Raw genomic sequence first — 15,679 nt, forward strand, 5'->3', positions numbered from 1 at the left:
AGACTTCCAGAGCACAGGGTAGGATATGCCCCCCCAATGGCATCTCAGCCATGACCCTCATACCCCAGATTATTTGGGGAGTTGGAGCTGAGCAACACAGCCCAAGGCAGAGGGTGAGGTGGCCCTTGGCCAGCAGTTGCTCTGTTTGCAAAAGGAACCAGGGTCATCCCACAGGGCTGCAGGGAGCCTGGAGTGGATGTTCTGGTGTCCCCCTGGCCCCCAGAGCAGTCACCCACTGAACAGAGAAGACACCGAGGGGGGCACGCAGAGACAAGGCCCTGAGGCTGGGGTGGGGGGCCTCGGCCCAAGGGGGCCCAGCCCCTGCAGCTGCTGTGCACGCAGCCCTGCCTCCTCCCAACAATGGGTCTGTTGGAGGGGGGCCGGGCTCCAGCCTGACCTATTCTTCCCAGCTGGCAGTGGAGGAAGGAAAGCACAGCGGCAGCTCTCAAAGCCCCTCCTGCAGGGGCAGAGCCATGAATAAATCATTGGGGTCAAAAGCAAGGCTGCCGGGAGAGACAAAGGCCCAGGCTCGGCATTGTTGGCATTGTTCAGGATGGAAAGAAGCTGCAGGATGGACACCCCCCACGTGAGGTCTGTCTTGTCCAGCCCACCCTGGGGCTCCTGCTGGGGCTTCATACCTACAAAAAGGACGAGGCAGGGGCCCTCGTTGAGCTGCACGGCATTGGAGTCGGAGAGCTCCAGCACGGGTTTGGGGTGCCACGGGAACTCCCTGCAGTCCTCATCGTTCAGCACCTCCACGCGCCCCTGCCGCGTGATCACTTCCCCCTGTGGGTCCAGCACAATGAGGGTGGGGATGCCTGTGAGGGAGAGAGCTCACTTGAGAGTCCAGAAGTGCTGGGACAGAATCCAGGCTCAGCCATGGGACTCCCTCGGGTCTGCCCGCAACTTGTCCAAGAAACCGGGCAACTCACTTCACCCCCTGGCTTCAGTGTTCTCCACTGCAATGTGGTAAATGGACCGCGGCACCCTCCTTCCCATCTTTGTAAAGATCAGCGAGGTCGTGCACTTAAGGAACTCAGCACAGGGTCTTGGCACTTAGAAGCACTCAATAAATCCTAAAGAGATCCCAGAGAAGCAGGAGACGCCCCTGCCACCTGCAGGGTGTGAAAACACACCCCCACACAGCGTACTTGCTGCCCACATAGGCCAGCACAAATCAACCCAGGCAAGGGGAGTCCACACACAGGCTGGCAGTCCCACCAGTGTGAGCACAGAGGCTGGAGGAGGGGAGGAGCCTGGGGCAGGGGCCACAGCAGAACAGGGGACAGCCGGCTGCTAGTGAGCCAGGGGCCCCACCTCCATCTCCAGCCCTGCTGCCCGGGGAGGTTCTGAGGGGGACAGTCCCTAGAGGGAACATGCTGATGGCAATGCTGCCACCCCCACTTTAGAGTCCTGGGCTGGAGTAAGAAATGCAACACAGAACTCTCCTCCGCAAACAGCACGCCCCACCCCCCTGCCCATAAAGCCTCAAGTGAAAAACCAGGAAAAAAACCCATCCTGGGTTACACTCGCATTTGGGATTTCCACCTCCTTGCTCTGCGTACCCTATTCCCTGCTGCCTCTCCTCCAGCCAGGGTACCCCCTACCAACCGCAGCCCATAGCCCTTTTGGAGACACTTGTCTCTCCACTACTGGCAGCCGCTCCCCTCACCCCCTCCTAACCAGCCACCTCTCCTCTGGAGCTGACCAGAGCTTTTTAATTTTCTATGGGCCAGCGAAAGCTGTAGCAATTTAATATTTATAGATTCCAAAGCATTCAGTGAGTAATTTGCTCCACTGACATTTTGCTTCTCTGTGGGGGAGGGTGGGGACAGCGAGGGACCCGGAATGTGGTCCTAGTGTTTTGTTACCCGGCGCGGCTGCTGGCGCAGCAGGCATGCAGTGGTGGGCCTGTCTTCAAAAGGACTTAAGTGAGTCCATTATGTTCACACCTATTAGAAGTAGCTTGGCATGCTGGAGAACAAGTCCAGAGAGAAATGGGCTCCGGAGAACTGCCGTTCCCACCGCACCACACACAAATGCATGCAGCCAGGGCTCCTGGGGGCATTCAGGACACTATCAGCTGTCCAGGCCTCCTGAGTTGGGAGTCACACAAAGCCTATGGGCGTTTCCAGCCTCATCCTCACACCTGCATGTTAGCCTCCAGGGGCCTGGGTTCCCCAGCCCCGAGGATGGGGCTGGGCCTGAGTCAGCAGCCTAAAGGAGCTGGGGGCCACGATGGGGATGGGGGCCTCCCATCGCCACGCCCCATCTCAAATATGCTTTGGCTAAGTTCTTTAATCAGAGTTGGTGTGTGGTTCTGACATTGGGCAATTTAGGAGTGTTGGGTTAAACCAGGGCCTGCCCACTGCTAATATTAGACACAGCAGCCAGCCTGTTTGTAGCCCAGACGTAGGATGCTGAGTTGGTCTGTGGAAGACGGACAGCCACAGAGGACAGAGAAGGGAAGAAAAGTAAAATCTGAAGGCAAAGAAACCCAGTTCCTGGTTTGATGCCTCAGTTTCTCCAAGGGACTACTCTAAGGGGCCTTCTGTGTTACCACGGCTGTAGCCTTTCTGAAGTCCTCACTGGTGGGGACCAGCAGGGCAAGGACATGGAGCCCCTGTCTGGCTGCTCAGGGGTCCTCAGCTGATTCCACCAAGGAACAGCACCCCTGGGCCTTGGCTCTCCCCACCCCTTGCCTGCAGCTACACAAAAGCAAAGTCCCCACTCGTATTTGTGCTTTGACACCAAAGCCCACGTCTAAGAGCCTAAGGTAACCAGGTGTGTGTGACTGTCGTACATCAACAGAAAGCAGCTTGGTAAAATGCCCACAGTCAGACTGCAAACCCAGAGAAGCCCCTTTCTGGCACATGCACTGGGCCAGGCCCCTCTGCCATCATGCCCGGCCCTAGAGCCTTAAGTGTGTGTGCTCCCCTCCAGGGGTGACCCGCAGGAAGAATGGGAGAGCTGTCTTAGCACATCTGCTCAGCACTAGCATGGCCCATGCTACTCCACTTCCTCCCCATAATAGACAGCTGCGGGAGGCACGATTAATCCTCTTTTCACGGACGGCCAAGTTACCTACCTAAGGTCATCCGGCCACAAGTGGCCAAACTGGGACAGGACCGCCAGTCTGCCTGTTGCAAAAGCTGCTGCTTTTTCTACCTGGCCACTGCCAGCAGGGGCTCTCGCGGGTAGGCAAGGGAAGGCCCCCCGGCATCCAGTTTTCTGCACCAGCAGCCGCCCTCCTCTTCCTCCTCAAGGCCACAGGGAAGGAGGCTGAGACTGCAAATCATCTCTTCCCTTTCCTCCCCCACAGCATACATTCCCGGCTCCCCTGAAGCGGGTTCCCAGAAGCAGAGACTTAGAAGGAGAAAATAGGGCAAAGCCCCTAACGGGAAACTGAAAGGGAATGGAACATTTCTAATCGATGCCTTTGTGCAAAATAACTTTGGCGGCACCAGTGAGGGGCTTCTCCGAAGGGAATGCCAAGGGAGCACGTGTCATCTCTGCCTGAGCTTCTGGTTCCCCAGCTGGGGGCGCTGGAGTGGCTGGGGGAAAGTACGGTGAGAATTCCAAGGCAGATCCAGGCCACCCACTTCACTTCGTGGAGCCTCATTTCCATGGCCGCCACAGGGGGTAGAGACAGGCTCCTATCTCAGTGGGTGTCGGGAGCAACAAACAAGATGACAAGTATAAAATGCTGAAAGCGTTTTACAATGAGTACTCCAGAAGTATTAGCCCCTCTTATAAATGAGTTCATTATTTTTAAAGTAATTTTTTAAGTTTAGTTTTTAATTTATTTTGAGAGAGAGACATAGGGAGCAAGAGGGGGAGAGACAGAGACAGAAAGAGGGAGAGAATCCCAAGCAGGCTCCGCACTGCCAGCACAGAGCCCAATGTGGGGCTGCAACTCATGTACCGTGAGATCGTGACCCGAGCCGAAGTCAAGAGTCGGACGCTTAACTGACTGAGCCACCCAGGCGCCCCTCGTTATTGTTATTTGTGGTCATCCTAGGTTGATTATGTGGCTCATGAGAAGGCACAGGTACAGAAAAGACTGGTGCCTTGCTGTCGTGAGATACACAGAAACCCTGTGCTGGCCGGAGGAGGCTAACTAAAGAAACAGAAAACAGAGACAATTGTCCACGCTGCAGCGAGCATCGTAGGAACCGTGTGACGTCTACCACACGTGGGGTTGGTGTTCGTTTACTTGCACCAGGCCAAGCGTAACCTTTGGGTGAGAAACACACACCAGCGCTCCTAGAGAGAGCTTCTGCCTCAAGCCCCCTACCCTGGGGAACTGGGCTGGACCACGAACAGTGCCCCAGAACCCCCTGCACAGTCTCTCTCAAAACCTACAGAACAAAGACCAAGGCCCGAAGGCCTGCTCCAAACGGTTTCCTCCTGGGAGGAGCCTTTCCGTGAGTATTTAAAACAATCTCAAAGACATGTGTACTGAGCCTGTCCCACATTTAGTTTGGCTGCTTTTCTGCTGAGCAAAAAGGGGGTTTTGAAGGAGGCGGCAGAGGGGGCCCGGGGCAGTGGGACAGAAGCTAGGCAGGGCTGTAACCCCAATGACCTTCTGTCTCTGCTTCTAGATGGCAACATGACCCGAGGGGGCTGGCAGTCATCATGCAAAGATTGCTGGGAGCTGGAAGAGAAATGGAAGGAAAAGCAGAGCCTTAGGCAGGAGGAACAGGTGAGGGTACAGGGCAGGGCAAAATAGGTGATCACGACAGTGCTCATCATGGGGACTACAGCAGGATGGAAACTGTAACATGTCATTAAATAGAAAGTAGAGAATCCCCAGTCCCGTGTGTATGATTACAGCTACATATAAGTATGTGTGCGTGTGGACAGAGACCAAAAGGGAGTCGGAACAGTAAAAACAATTGTGTAGTAAGGCAGGAATGCGGGTGAGAGCAATATAGACTCGAGTTTTCTTAGATGGTGTTATGATAAATGTGTATTAGCTTAAAATACAAACCAAAGAAAATCCGGAGGGCAGTCGGGCAGGGCAACAAACTCAGGCTAACGCCTTGGCCTTATCAATTACGGGTTCCCTTCAACAGCTCCCTCTGCACTCCCTGCTGGCTCCCCCAAGCCCGCCCTTGCCTGGAGAGCTATGGAAGGGAGAAGGCAGCTGGTCTGGGTGGTAAAACTCAGAGAATCCCAGGGCACCTGGGCGGCTTAGTTGGTCAAACGGCCAACCCTTGGTTTTGGCTCAGGTCATGATCTCAGAGTTTGTGGGTTCGAGCCCCATCTTGGGCTCTGCACTGATGGTGTGGAGCCTCCTTGGGATCCTCTCTCTCTCTCTCTCTCTCTCTCTGCCTTCTCCTCATTCTCTCTGTCTCTCTCCAAAATAAATAAACATTAAAGAAAAAAAAAACTTAGAATCCCACGGGAGGGTGCGAGGACGGGTCTAGCTTTGCACTTGGCCAGCAAGCCCAAAAGCCACTTGGGCACGTGTCTGTGTCAGAGGCACAGAGACGTTTGTGGCAGCACTCCTACAATACACAGAAACCAGACGCAAGCAAGCGTCCATCAAACAGGGTAACAGCTACGTAAACCGTGGTCCAGGTGTACAGTGAAACCCTTTTCAGCACCGAAGAGAAGTGAATCAGATATAAATATCAACAAGGACAAATCTTGAAAGCATAATGTTTAGTGAGACAAGCAAGTTACAGAACGATATTACAGCATGTCAGCACTTAAACATGCTTCTAAAAAACACACCCAGCATGACCATATATTATTCATGGATTCATACATATGCTGTAAGGATATGAAAACCAATTATGAAGATACACACGAAGTGCATGGTAGCATTTCCCCCAGGGGAAAAGGAAAGAGAACGGCGCTGCACAGGAGTGAGGGGGAGTCTCCCCTTGGTCTGTATTAATGCTCCCATTTATCTCCATTTTAAATACCTGAAGCAAAAATCTCAGTTCTAGGTGGTGGCCACACTGGGTGCTTGTTACTATTTTTTTTTTTTCCTGTCTGCTTTTTCTTTTTGTATGTTCTCCACATTAAACAAGACAAACAGAATGGAGCTGCTCAGGAGGTCCCATGGCAATGCGTGGCCTGACCTCCCCAGGCCCGCAGGGCCAGCCCTTTCATTCCTGAGATCTATTAAAAACACCAGCATTGGCCCCTCACACTCTAATGATTGAAAAACACAATCTCCAAATGCTTTGTTTCTACATAATAACAATTTTAAAAAATATTTTTATTATTATTTATTTTTGAGAGAGAGAGAGAGAGAGAGAGAGAGAGAGAGAGAGAGAGACACAGCGACAGCATGTGAGCCAGGGAGGGGCAGAGAGAGAGGGAGACACAGAATCCGAAGCGGGCTTCAGGTTCTGAGCTGTCAGCACAGAACTGACACGGGGCTCGAACCCACGAACCGTGAGTGCATGACCTGAGCCAAAGTTGGACGCTTAACCGACTGAGCCACCCTAGGAGCCCCCCGTTTCTATACAATAAATAGGTTCTGCCTCAAGTTCATGTTTTGAAAGGGGCGGGGAAGAGGGCAAAGTTAGGGAAAGAGAGAAGAGAATGGCAGGAAATGGAACAGGAAGGAGGGAAAGGGGAAGAGAAGCAGAAAGATGAGCAGGGAAAGAGGGCGACAGAAAAGCCACATAAGCCACATATCCTGTAGCAAATAGCCCTCACGCTGCTGCCGCCCCCTCCCCCCTCTGCCCCCCCAGCAGCTGGACTGAAGGCACCATCCACCTCGGGGGCTGTTTTCCCAGAGGCAGGGCCTACATCTGTCCGTCTGTCCACTCAGGGCCCTACACAGACCTTAGGCTGTCTGCCCTCCCCAGAGGTTGGGGCCAGGGGAGGAGAGGAAGAACATAACACTAGGGCCCCCCAACCCAGGAGAGAAGGGGCGCTAAGCCTCCCTGCAAAGAACACGGTGTTCCCTGACAGCCCGGATTAGACAATTGCTAATGGGATTTGCCTTTTGCCAAGTATGTCTAAACCCTTTCCTTAGAAAGGCATTTAAAACCACTTATAGGGCTCCAAATTCCCCAGTCTGCATAAAGCAGTTGGGGTAGGGAGGCCTAGGGCTCGGCGTAACCTGGCTACTCCCCTGAGACGAAGGAAACAGATGAGGCCAAGTGCCAGGGCCTCGGTGAGCCCGGGTGGCCTGGTGAAGCCCTCTGGTTAACACAGCCTGGGCTCAGTCCAGAGCCTAGAGGGAGCCAGTGACCAGCCACCCGCAGCGGCGTGACTTTCGGCCTGGCCAGGCTCATCAAGGCCTGCGGCAGGCTCTGCGACGACCTCAAGATCCAGACTCTCGCATGGCCGCCTGGACGGGCGGGCACCTCAACAAGGCCTCCTTCAGTGTACTACTGGGTGGGGCTCGCAATCCACAGATGCTGTAAGTCCAGCTTGCAGGATGCCCAGAGGACCCCGGGTTCTTTCCGCATTACCCACTTTCATCCGAGTCTGTCAGGATAACACAGGGAGCTCTGTCCTCACGTGCCTCAATAACAAAGTGACCGTCAAGATCAAGTTACTCGCTCGCTGTAAGGCACAGACCAGGCCAGGTGGAGGTGGCTCACCTTGGGGGTGGGCAGGGCAATGTACCTGGCACTGCTCTGTGAAAGCACCTTCAGAATGCTTCCGGGGGAGACACCCAGCCCAGGGCACACAGAGAGTCAGGCGGGGAGCATGAACTCTCCCACACACAGCCTTGCAGGATTCACTGAAGACTGGATACTCAAAACAGCAGGACCTCTCTACTGCCCCTGTGTATGTCTGGAGTGTGTGCACACGATGATACTGTAATATAAGAAATACGTATGTGGCCTTCATCCCCAGTTCCTGACACCAAGCTCCTAAAACCCTTGTAATTTCCTCAGGGGTGAGAGGGACATTCTTTGTCGCGATATTTGGTCTTACAACATTTGGTCTCAGAGCCTGCGACAGGAGCTTCTGAGGCCCTTGAAATCTGGGAGTGACAAGTGTGTTGTGTGTAAGGAGTCGACCAATGGTGGGGGAGTCCTTAAATAACTTCAGAAGTTGGGGGCTGGTTGCCAGAAAGGCCTGATGGGAAGGTTGCAACTTCCAGATGAACCCCCTGACCTCTGGGGAAGGGAGAAGGTGGGAGGTTGAGCTAATCAACAATGGTCAAGGGGGTGCCTGGATGGCTCAGTCAGTTAAGCGTCCGGGACTCTTGGTTTGAGCTCAGGTCATGATCTCACAGTTCATGAGTTTGAGTCCCATATCGGGCTCTTCACTGACAGTGCGGAGCCTGCTTGGGATTCTCTCTCTCCCTCTTTCTCTGCCCCTCCCCAACTCATGCATGCATGTGTGCTCTCTCAAAATAAATAAACATAAAAAAAAAACCACACCAATGGTCGATGATTTAATTGATTGTATCTGTGTAATGAAATCTCCATAAAGACCACTAATTGGTGGGGTCAGAGAGCTCTGGGGGGGGGGGGAGGGCTGAATCCATGGGGGTGCTGGGAAGGTGGTGTGCCTTGAGGACATGGGGGCTCTGTGCCCCTGCCCCTTCCCATATACCTATGCATCAGTTCCATCCGACTCTTTCAGAGCTGCATCCGTTACAATAGACTGTTGATAGTAAATCAACTGTTTTCCTGAGTTCTGTAGGACATTCTAGCAAAGGACTAAACCCAAGGAGGGGGTCATGGGAAACCCTGATTTATGGCAATTGGTCAGAAGTATAGGACACCTGCACTTATGATATTAATGTCTGAAGTATGGGGATTCTGGTGGGACTGAGCCCTTGACCCGTGGGATCTGCCACTAACTCCAGGTCAACGGTGTCAGAATTCAGTCGACTTGCAGGACACCCAGAGAACCCAGGAGGTTGGTGTTGGGGAGAGGGAACCACTCACACATATATGGTATCAGAAGTGTTGTGAGTAGGGGCGCCTGATTGCCTCAATCAGTGGAGTATGCAACTCTTGACCTCAGGGTTGTGAGTTTCAGCCCCATGTTGGATGGAGAGATTACTTAAAAGTAAAATTTTTTTTTGTTTGGTTTTTAAAGAAGTGTCGTAAGTAAAAACAGCTCAGAAAATACAGACATACATATAAATACACCCGTTGAATGACTGGAAGTTGTAACCACAGAGTCACACAAGACTCAGAAATAGAGTTCAATCAAAAATAATTTTCAGAGTTCTGTGATGCTACGGTGAGTATAAAAGAATAGACAATTCCTTCAAGTTCAAAGGTAGCAGAGCTAGACCGGTGGCATTTAAATATCCTCAGATGCAAACAAAAGCGAAATCCAGCCAGGGGATGGTACAGCCTGGCAAGGAGCTGCCCGCTTCCAAGACTCGAGACAGGCCATCAGCAGTGATACCAAACCAGGGGCGGGAACCACAAGGGCTCCAAAGGTGGAGACTATCCCCGGTGTATTGAGGCGCATGGGGACAGAGCATCCCTGTAAGGAACATGGTGTTCCCTATGTCTCCAGCCCAGCTGGAGGGCAGGTACCAGTCACCTTTGCCTCAGGACCTGGCTCAAAGCCACGGCAGGTGTCCAAGAAATGATTGCTGAAGAAAAGCCTGAATGAACCAGAAAGGAAAGAAAGGAAGGAGGAGGGAGGAGGGAGGAAGGTAGGGAAGGAAGGAAGGAAAAGAACTCCAAGTTTGGAACCTACATGTCCCCACTCCTTGTCCTAAAGGAGCAGCTGATCCCCGAGAAGAGAGTCCGCCTGTGGAACTACACATGGGAACGTGACGCATGACAAGAGATCACACAAGCACAGGAGTTCGGAAGAGGGAGGTTTGCTCCATGAGGGAAGGCACTGGGGAGGCAGCATTTGAGCTGGGAGGATGGGGAGGATGTGCAGAATGGTGAAGGAGGGCTGGGGAGGGAGGCCATGAGAGATGGCAGGGATGGGGGGAGGACAGTGTGGACAGGGGAGCAGGAAGAAGTAGGGCTGGAAAGGTGGTTGAGACCAGACTGTGGCGAACCACAGCCATGAGGGCTTCTTGGTGGGGGATGAACAGTACTATGAGAGTAGATCTTCTGGAAGGTTCACTTGGAGCTGCTCTGCCATGTTGACGCATACAGCACACTGGGGCAGAGGAGGACGAGGTGGAGCAGAGGAAAGGAGGTGTGCTAGGGATAAAGGAACCCTGGGAACACAGGGAGAAGAGCCCTAGACAGGACCCCTCAGAGGACATGGCGGAGGAGAAATCCAAGAGACAGCGGGGCAGGAAACAGCCAGGAGTGGGGGTGATGTGAAAGGAGAGAAGAAAGGATTTTAGGGGTAGCCCAAAGTGTGTGAAAACAAAAGCAAATGAAGCAAGAGGAGAATGGGGAGGTCAATAGACTGCAAATAACCGGACTCACTCCCATGTGGCCTCATCCGATTTTAGGCTTGCAATGTAACCACAGATCAAGTGGAAAAGGCCACATTTAGGGGCATCTGGGTAGCTCAGTAGGTTAATTGTCTGACTTCAACTCAGGTCATGATTTCACGGTTCATGAGTTTGAGCCCCGTGTGAGACTCTGTGCTGACAGCTCAGAGCCTGGAGCCTGCTTTGGATTCTGTGTCTCCCTCTCTCTGCTGCTCCCCTGCTTGCACTCTGTCTCTGTCTCTCTCTCTCAAAAATAAATAAACATTAGGCAAAAAAAAATTAAAAACAAAAAAGAAAATGCCACATTTATATCTCAAGGCCCACCTCCCTCCCAATTCCAGACTGCTGCATCTACACCACCACTCGGTCAAACTCAACATGGTCAGAATTAAACTACTGTTCAACTGAATTCCATATCGCTGCTGTCCACATGCCCCGCATCCAACACACAAGGCTTTCCCAGCTCTGCTGATGGGGACGCCTTCCCTCAGCTGCTTGGGCAGGAAGCCGTGGAGCTGTCTTTGACTCTTCCTTTACTCTCACCCTCCACATCGAGTCTGTCAGCAAATTCTAAGACTCTACCATCAACCTCTGTACAGAACCAGCCACATCTTGCCACTCCTGTTGCTACTATCCCTCCCGGAGCACCACCATTTTGTCCCTGGATGACTACAACAACGTCCCAACGGCTCTCCTGCTTCTCGGCACAACCACCAGAGGGACCCTACCATTAGATTATGGGACTCCTCTGCCCAACACCCCCCACCCTTGCTGGCCCACTTCACTCAGTGTGAAAGCCAAAGTCCTATTAACAAAGGTCCTTATGGGACCCTCTCTAGTCTAAGCACCCCCAAACTCCCCTTGCTCATTCTGTTCCAGCTACACCGGCCTCACTGTTCCATAAACACGTCAGGCATACTTCTGCCCCAGAGCCTTCGCACTGGCTGTTCCCTCTGCCTGGGATAGTTTTCTCTCTCAGAGAACCACAAGGTTAATTTTCTCATCACCTTCTCCATGGAGTTGATCCTGACCACCATATTTGAAACTGTGACCCACCCTTGTCCTCCCAATTCCTTTACCTTGCTCTAGTTTTAACCCATAGTTCTCATAACTCAATACACCACACAATTTTTTTTTTTGAGAGCATGCATGCATGCACGCCAGTGGGAGAGGAGCAGAGGGAGAGACAGAATCTTAAGCAGGCTCCACACCCAGCACAGAGACCGACACGGGACTGGATCTCACAACTGTGAGATCATGACCTGAGCCAAAATCAAGAGTCAGATGCTTCACTGACTGAGCCACCCAGGCACCCCACTTTGCTTTTAAAAATTATGTTTACTGCCTATCTCTTTCTGCCAGAATGTAAGCTCCATGAGGTCAGAGACATTTGTTTTTTTAGTTCATCAGCAGACAAGCACCTGGCATATGACATGCACATGACTACTATTTATTAAATAAAACATGACCAGGAGGTGCCAGTGACCTAAGAGGCCAGTGGCAGCTCAGTAATGGGGCCAGAAGAACAAGAGGTGAAGCAGATTCTCTGAGCTCCATGAGGGCAGGGGCCACGACCTTACCATGCTGGTGGCTCTTGTAGCACGAGACAGGTCACGTGGTAGAAGCCAAGGAAATGGCTTGAGAATTTTTTTAACTCATCTTATTTTACGTTTTTTTTCTTGAGAATTTTGATGTTCGAGAAAAAGAGGAATGGTAGCTGTTTGGGACTGAATGTGTTACCCCCAAATTCATATTTGAAGCCCTAACCTGGGGATGGGGCCTGTGAGGAGGTGATAAAGGTTAAATGAGGTCATAAGGATGCGACCCTGATTGGATAGGGCTAGTGTCCTTATAAGAAGAGAAGAGACACCAGAGCTTTCTCTCCATCATGTGAGGACCCAGCAAGAGGGTGGCCATCTACAAGCCAGAAATCAAGCTGTCACTTGGAATCGAATCTCCAGCACTGTGAGAAACCAATGTCGGCTAGTTAAGCCATGGTGGGCATTATGGCAGACCGAGCAGCCCGAGCCAGCAGCATTTACAGCTAAGAGAGACCCGAGCATTCCGTGAAGTGGATGGCAAGGAGCTAATAGAGAAAGAGAGACAAGGAGGTAAGAAAGAGAAGGAAAACTGCAAGAGGCAAGAACAAGACTCTAGAAGAACAAAGGCAGAATCTCAGAAAGCCCAGCTGGTATTTCTTCTAACAAGAAAGAAGAAAGGCGATGGGGGAGATGCCCAGACATTCTAAGTGATGCACCTGCCGACATAAAAGAGGTATTTCATGGCAGAGAGGAAGGAACAGGGACCTCAGGAGAGGCTGCGCTGTGGGACACCAACAGGGAGGAAGGGGAAGGCACCGGAGCTCAGCTCGTGGTCACCAGGGGAGTCTGGGGCCAGCCCCTGCTCCACACCCTCATCACTCTGCTCTGTTCCAGCCTGTGCAATGCTGTTCCCTGCAACCGCCACCCCCCACCCCCAGAACAGGCCATGTGCTTTTCTACCTTCTGGTTGGGTAGTCAGAGGCAGTTTGATACGAAAACTCATCTGCACAGGCACACCTCGTTTTATTTCACGTCACTTTACCGCACCTCAGAGATAATGTGTGTGTGTGTGTGTGTGTGTGTGTGTGTGTGTGTGTGTGTGTGTGTGTTTATAAATTGAAGGTTTGTGGCAATCCTGTTCAAGCAAGGCCATTGGTGCGCCATTAAAAAAAAACTTTTTTTAATGTTTACTATTTATTTTTTTGCGAGAGAGAGAGACAGAGCATGAACAGGGGAGGGGCAAAGAGAGAGGGAGACACTGAATCCGAAGCGGATCCAGGCTCTGAGCTGTCAGCACAGAACCTGATGTGGGGCTCAAACTCATAAACTGTGAGATCACGACCTAAGCTGAAGTTGGACGCTTAACCGACTGAGCCACCCAGGCACCCTCACTGGCACCATTTTTCCAACAACATTTGCTCATTTCATGTCTCTCTATCAACATTTCAGGAATTCTTGCAATATTTTAAGCTTTTTCATCATTATTACACTTGTTATGGTGATCTGTGATCAGTGATTACAACTCGTTGAAAGCTCAGATGATGGCTAGCATTTTCTGGCAACAAATTTTTTGATTAAGGTATGTATGTCATTTTTTAGACATAATGCTATTGCACACTTAACAGGCTAAAAATTTTATCACATGGTGTTGATCACATGGTGAGGATTAACTGACTTAATACATATGAAAATGGAACCATATTTAGCACATAATAAACACTCAATAAAAAGACTACACTGTAGGGAGGCCTGGGTGTCTCAGTCCATTGAGTGTCCAACTTTGGCTCAGGTCATGATCTCATGGTTCGTGAGTTTGAGTCCTGTATCAGGCTCTGTCCTGTCAGCATGGAGCCTGCTTCAGATCCTCTGTCCCCCTCTCTCTCTGTCCCTCTTCTGTTCGTGCTCTCTCTCTCACAAATAAATATTTAAATGACTACAATGTAGTGTAAACGTAACTTTTATAGGCAATGAAAAACCAAAAAATTAATTTGGCTTTACTGAGACTATGCTTTATTATGGTGGTCTAGAACTGAACCCACGACACCTCTTCAGGTATATGTGTACTTGTAAGCACAGTATCGCTGACTGGTAAGATTGTTACGAAACGCTGCACAAGAACTTACTAACAACGTGTGCCTCTAACAGAAACCAGACCTTCTAATGCACATGGAACCCCCATATTGCCATGAAGCAGAAGACACTAAGTGACCTTGTGAGGCTAGAGGGAGGCAGAGGCAGGGAGCTGGGCACTGGGCTGCAGAAGCCACCTGGGCCACCTGTCCCAGAGCCTGAGGGAGCAGCCACCCTCTCGTCATAGGTAGGCCTGAAGCCCAGTGTGAGGCTGGTCACGGTGGGCACTCAATGTGTCCATCAGAAATATCAGCAGACAATCTGCCTCTGGGATTTCTTTTCTGGTCTAGATTAAGTATGACTATTGCATTGATCACAAGTTCAAGGACCTCGGCATGGTGCTCAAGGCCCTTTAAGATGTGGCACCGTTGACCTTATTGCACACTCTGCCCTACAATACACTACAGTATCCCACTCTGGCCTTTGCCCCAGACACTCCCTATCTAAATCCCATCCTCCAGAGCCACCTCTTCAATGAAGCCCTCCTGGTTCAACAGCTCCAAGCCAGAGTCTCACCTGGACTCAGATTAGTCCATTGCATGGCTCTTCATGAGATGCTACCTTGAGAAGGATCCTGTGCTGCTCTCTACACTCTAACTTCACTGTGCTTTAGCGCATGTCTGGCTTGACAGGGCTGGAGGCAGGCAGATCAAGGTCAGCAGGCAATGCCTGCCAGGATGCCTGCAGGAGTGAGTCCTAAGTGGTCAAGGAAGCAGTCAGCACAAACCCTGTGCCAGGGAGACTATAAACCTGAGAGTAAGGAAGCAGGAGGTGGGAGCTGGGAGAGCGGGCAGGTCCTCCCTGAAGAGAGACTAGCACAGATGGCAGGGACCGTATGCCATGGAGCCAGCAGATGGGGAGCAGTGGGGCTGGCCCAATGCAGAGGACGCTGGCTGGCTGGCACTGGGTTCGGCCTGAATCTCACATTCTTTCACTGTGGCTGGACGGCCTCTGCTTGCCTGGCCACAGGGCCTCTCCAGGTGAGCTTTGTGGTCCTCAACTGAGGGCTTCTGGAAGTCGCGACCACATGTGTACTTCTCATCCCCACACCGCCTGGGCCTTAAGAGATGAAACCAAACCAGTGCGTCTCTGAGAACTCCCCCTTCTCTTCCTCCTCAGTCATGGTCAGCCACTTTCTGGCTGTCTAAGCCACGCCTAACAACTGCGGCTCTTAGGTCTGTAATATTTATTTATAGGTTTATTTATAGGTGTAAATATGTAATATTTATAGGCTGACAGCTGGGGAATCCAAGAGTTCCCTTCTTTGCTATCTGAAGGCAGACAGAAAATGATCAATTTAATTTTTTTGTGCCCTACCCAACATTTTACAGGGCACCCTCCAGCCCTAGGAGTGTGTCCAAAACTTGTGTTGAATCTTGCAGAGCTTGTGATCTTTCCTTATGAGGTCTCTGTTCTCTGCCAAGTACCTCACAGAGCAGAGACAGGGGGCACAGACGGTCACCTCAAACTACCTATGCATGATATAGACCATCTTTTGGTAATTATTAGCTTCAAGTGACCCTACAGCCTTAGCACTGACCATCAGGAATACCTACATCACGCTGGCCCCCACATCCAGGAAAGGGCAGCTCCCTACCTCGGAGAGAAAAGATTCTGCTCATTGATGGCACACGCTCGGGAAGAAAGG

The 15,679-nt window shown here is 51.5% G+C and overlaps 1 protein-coding gene across 1 annotated transcript in view; it reads right to left on the minus strand.

Moving 5' to 3' along the window:
- Window positions 1–15,679, minus strand: part of NXN (nucleoredoxin) — a 160,221-nt gene that overhangs the window by 5,510 nt on the left and 139,032 nt on the right. Inside the window, exon 6 of the mRNA XM_086686384.1 lies at window positions 639–818. Within this exon, the coding sequence (XP_086542510.1) occupies window positions 639–818 (180 nt within the window). The remainder of the gene's footprint in view (window positions 1–638; window positions 819–15,679) is intronic.

The sequence above is a fragment of the Puma concolor genome, chromosome E1 (assembly GCF_028749965.1).
Source record: "Puma concolor isolate L17-30 chromosome E1, mPumCon1.1.hap2, whole genome shotgun sequence".
NCBI classification, from domain to species: domain Eukaryota; kingdom Metazoa; phylum Chordata; class Mammalia; order Carnivora; family Felidae; genus Puma; species Puma concolor.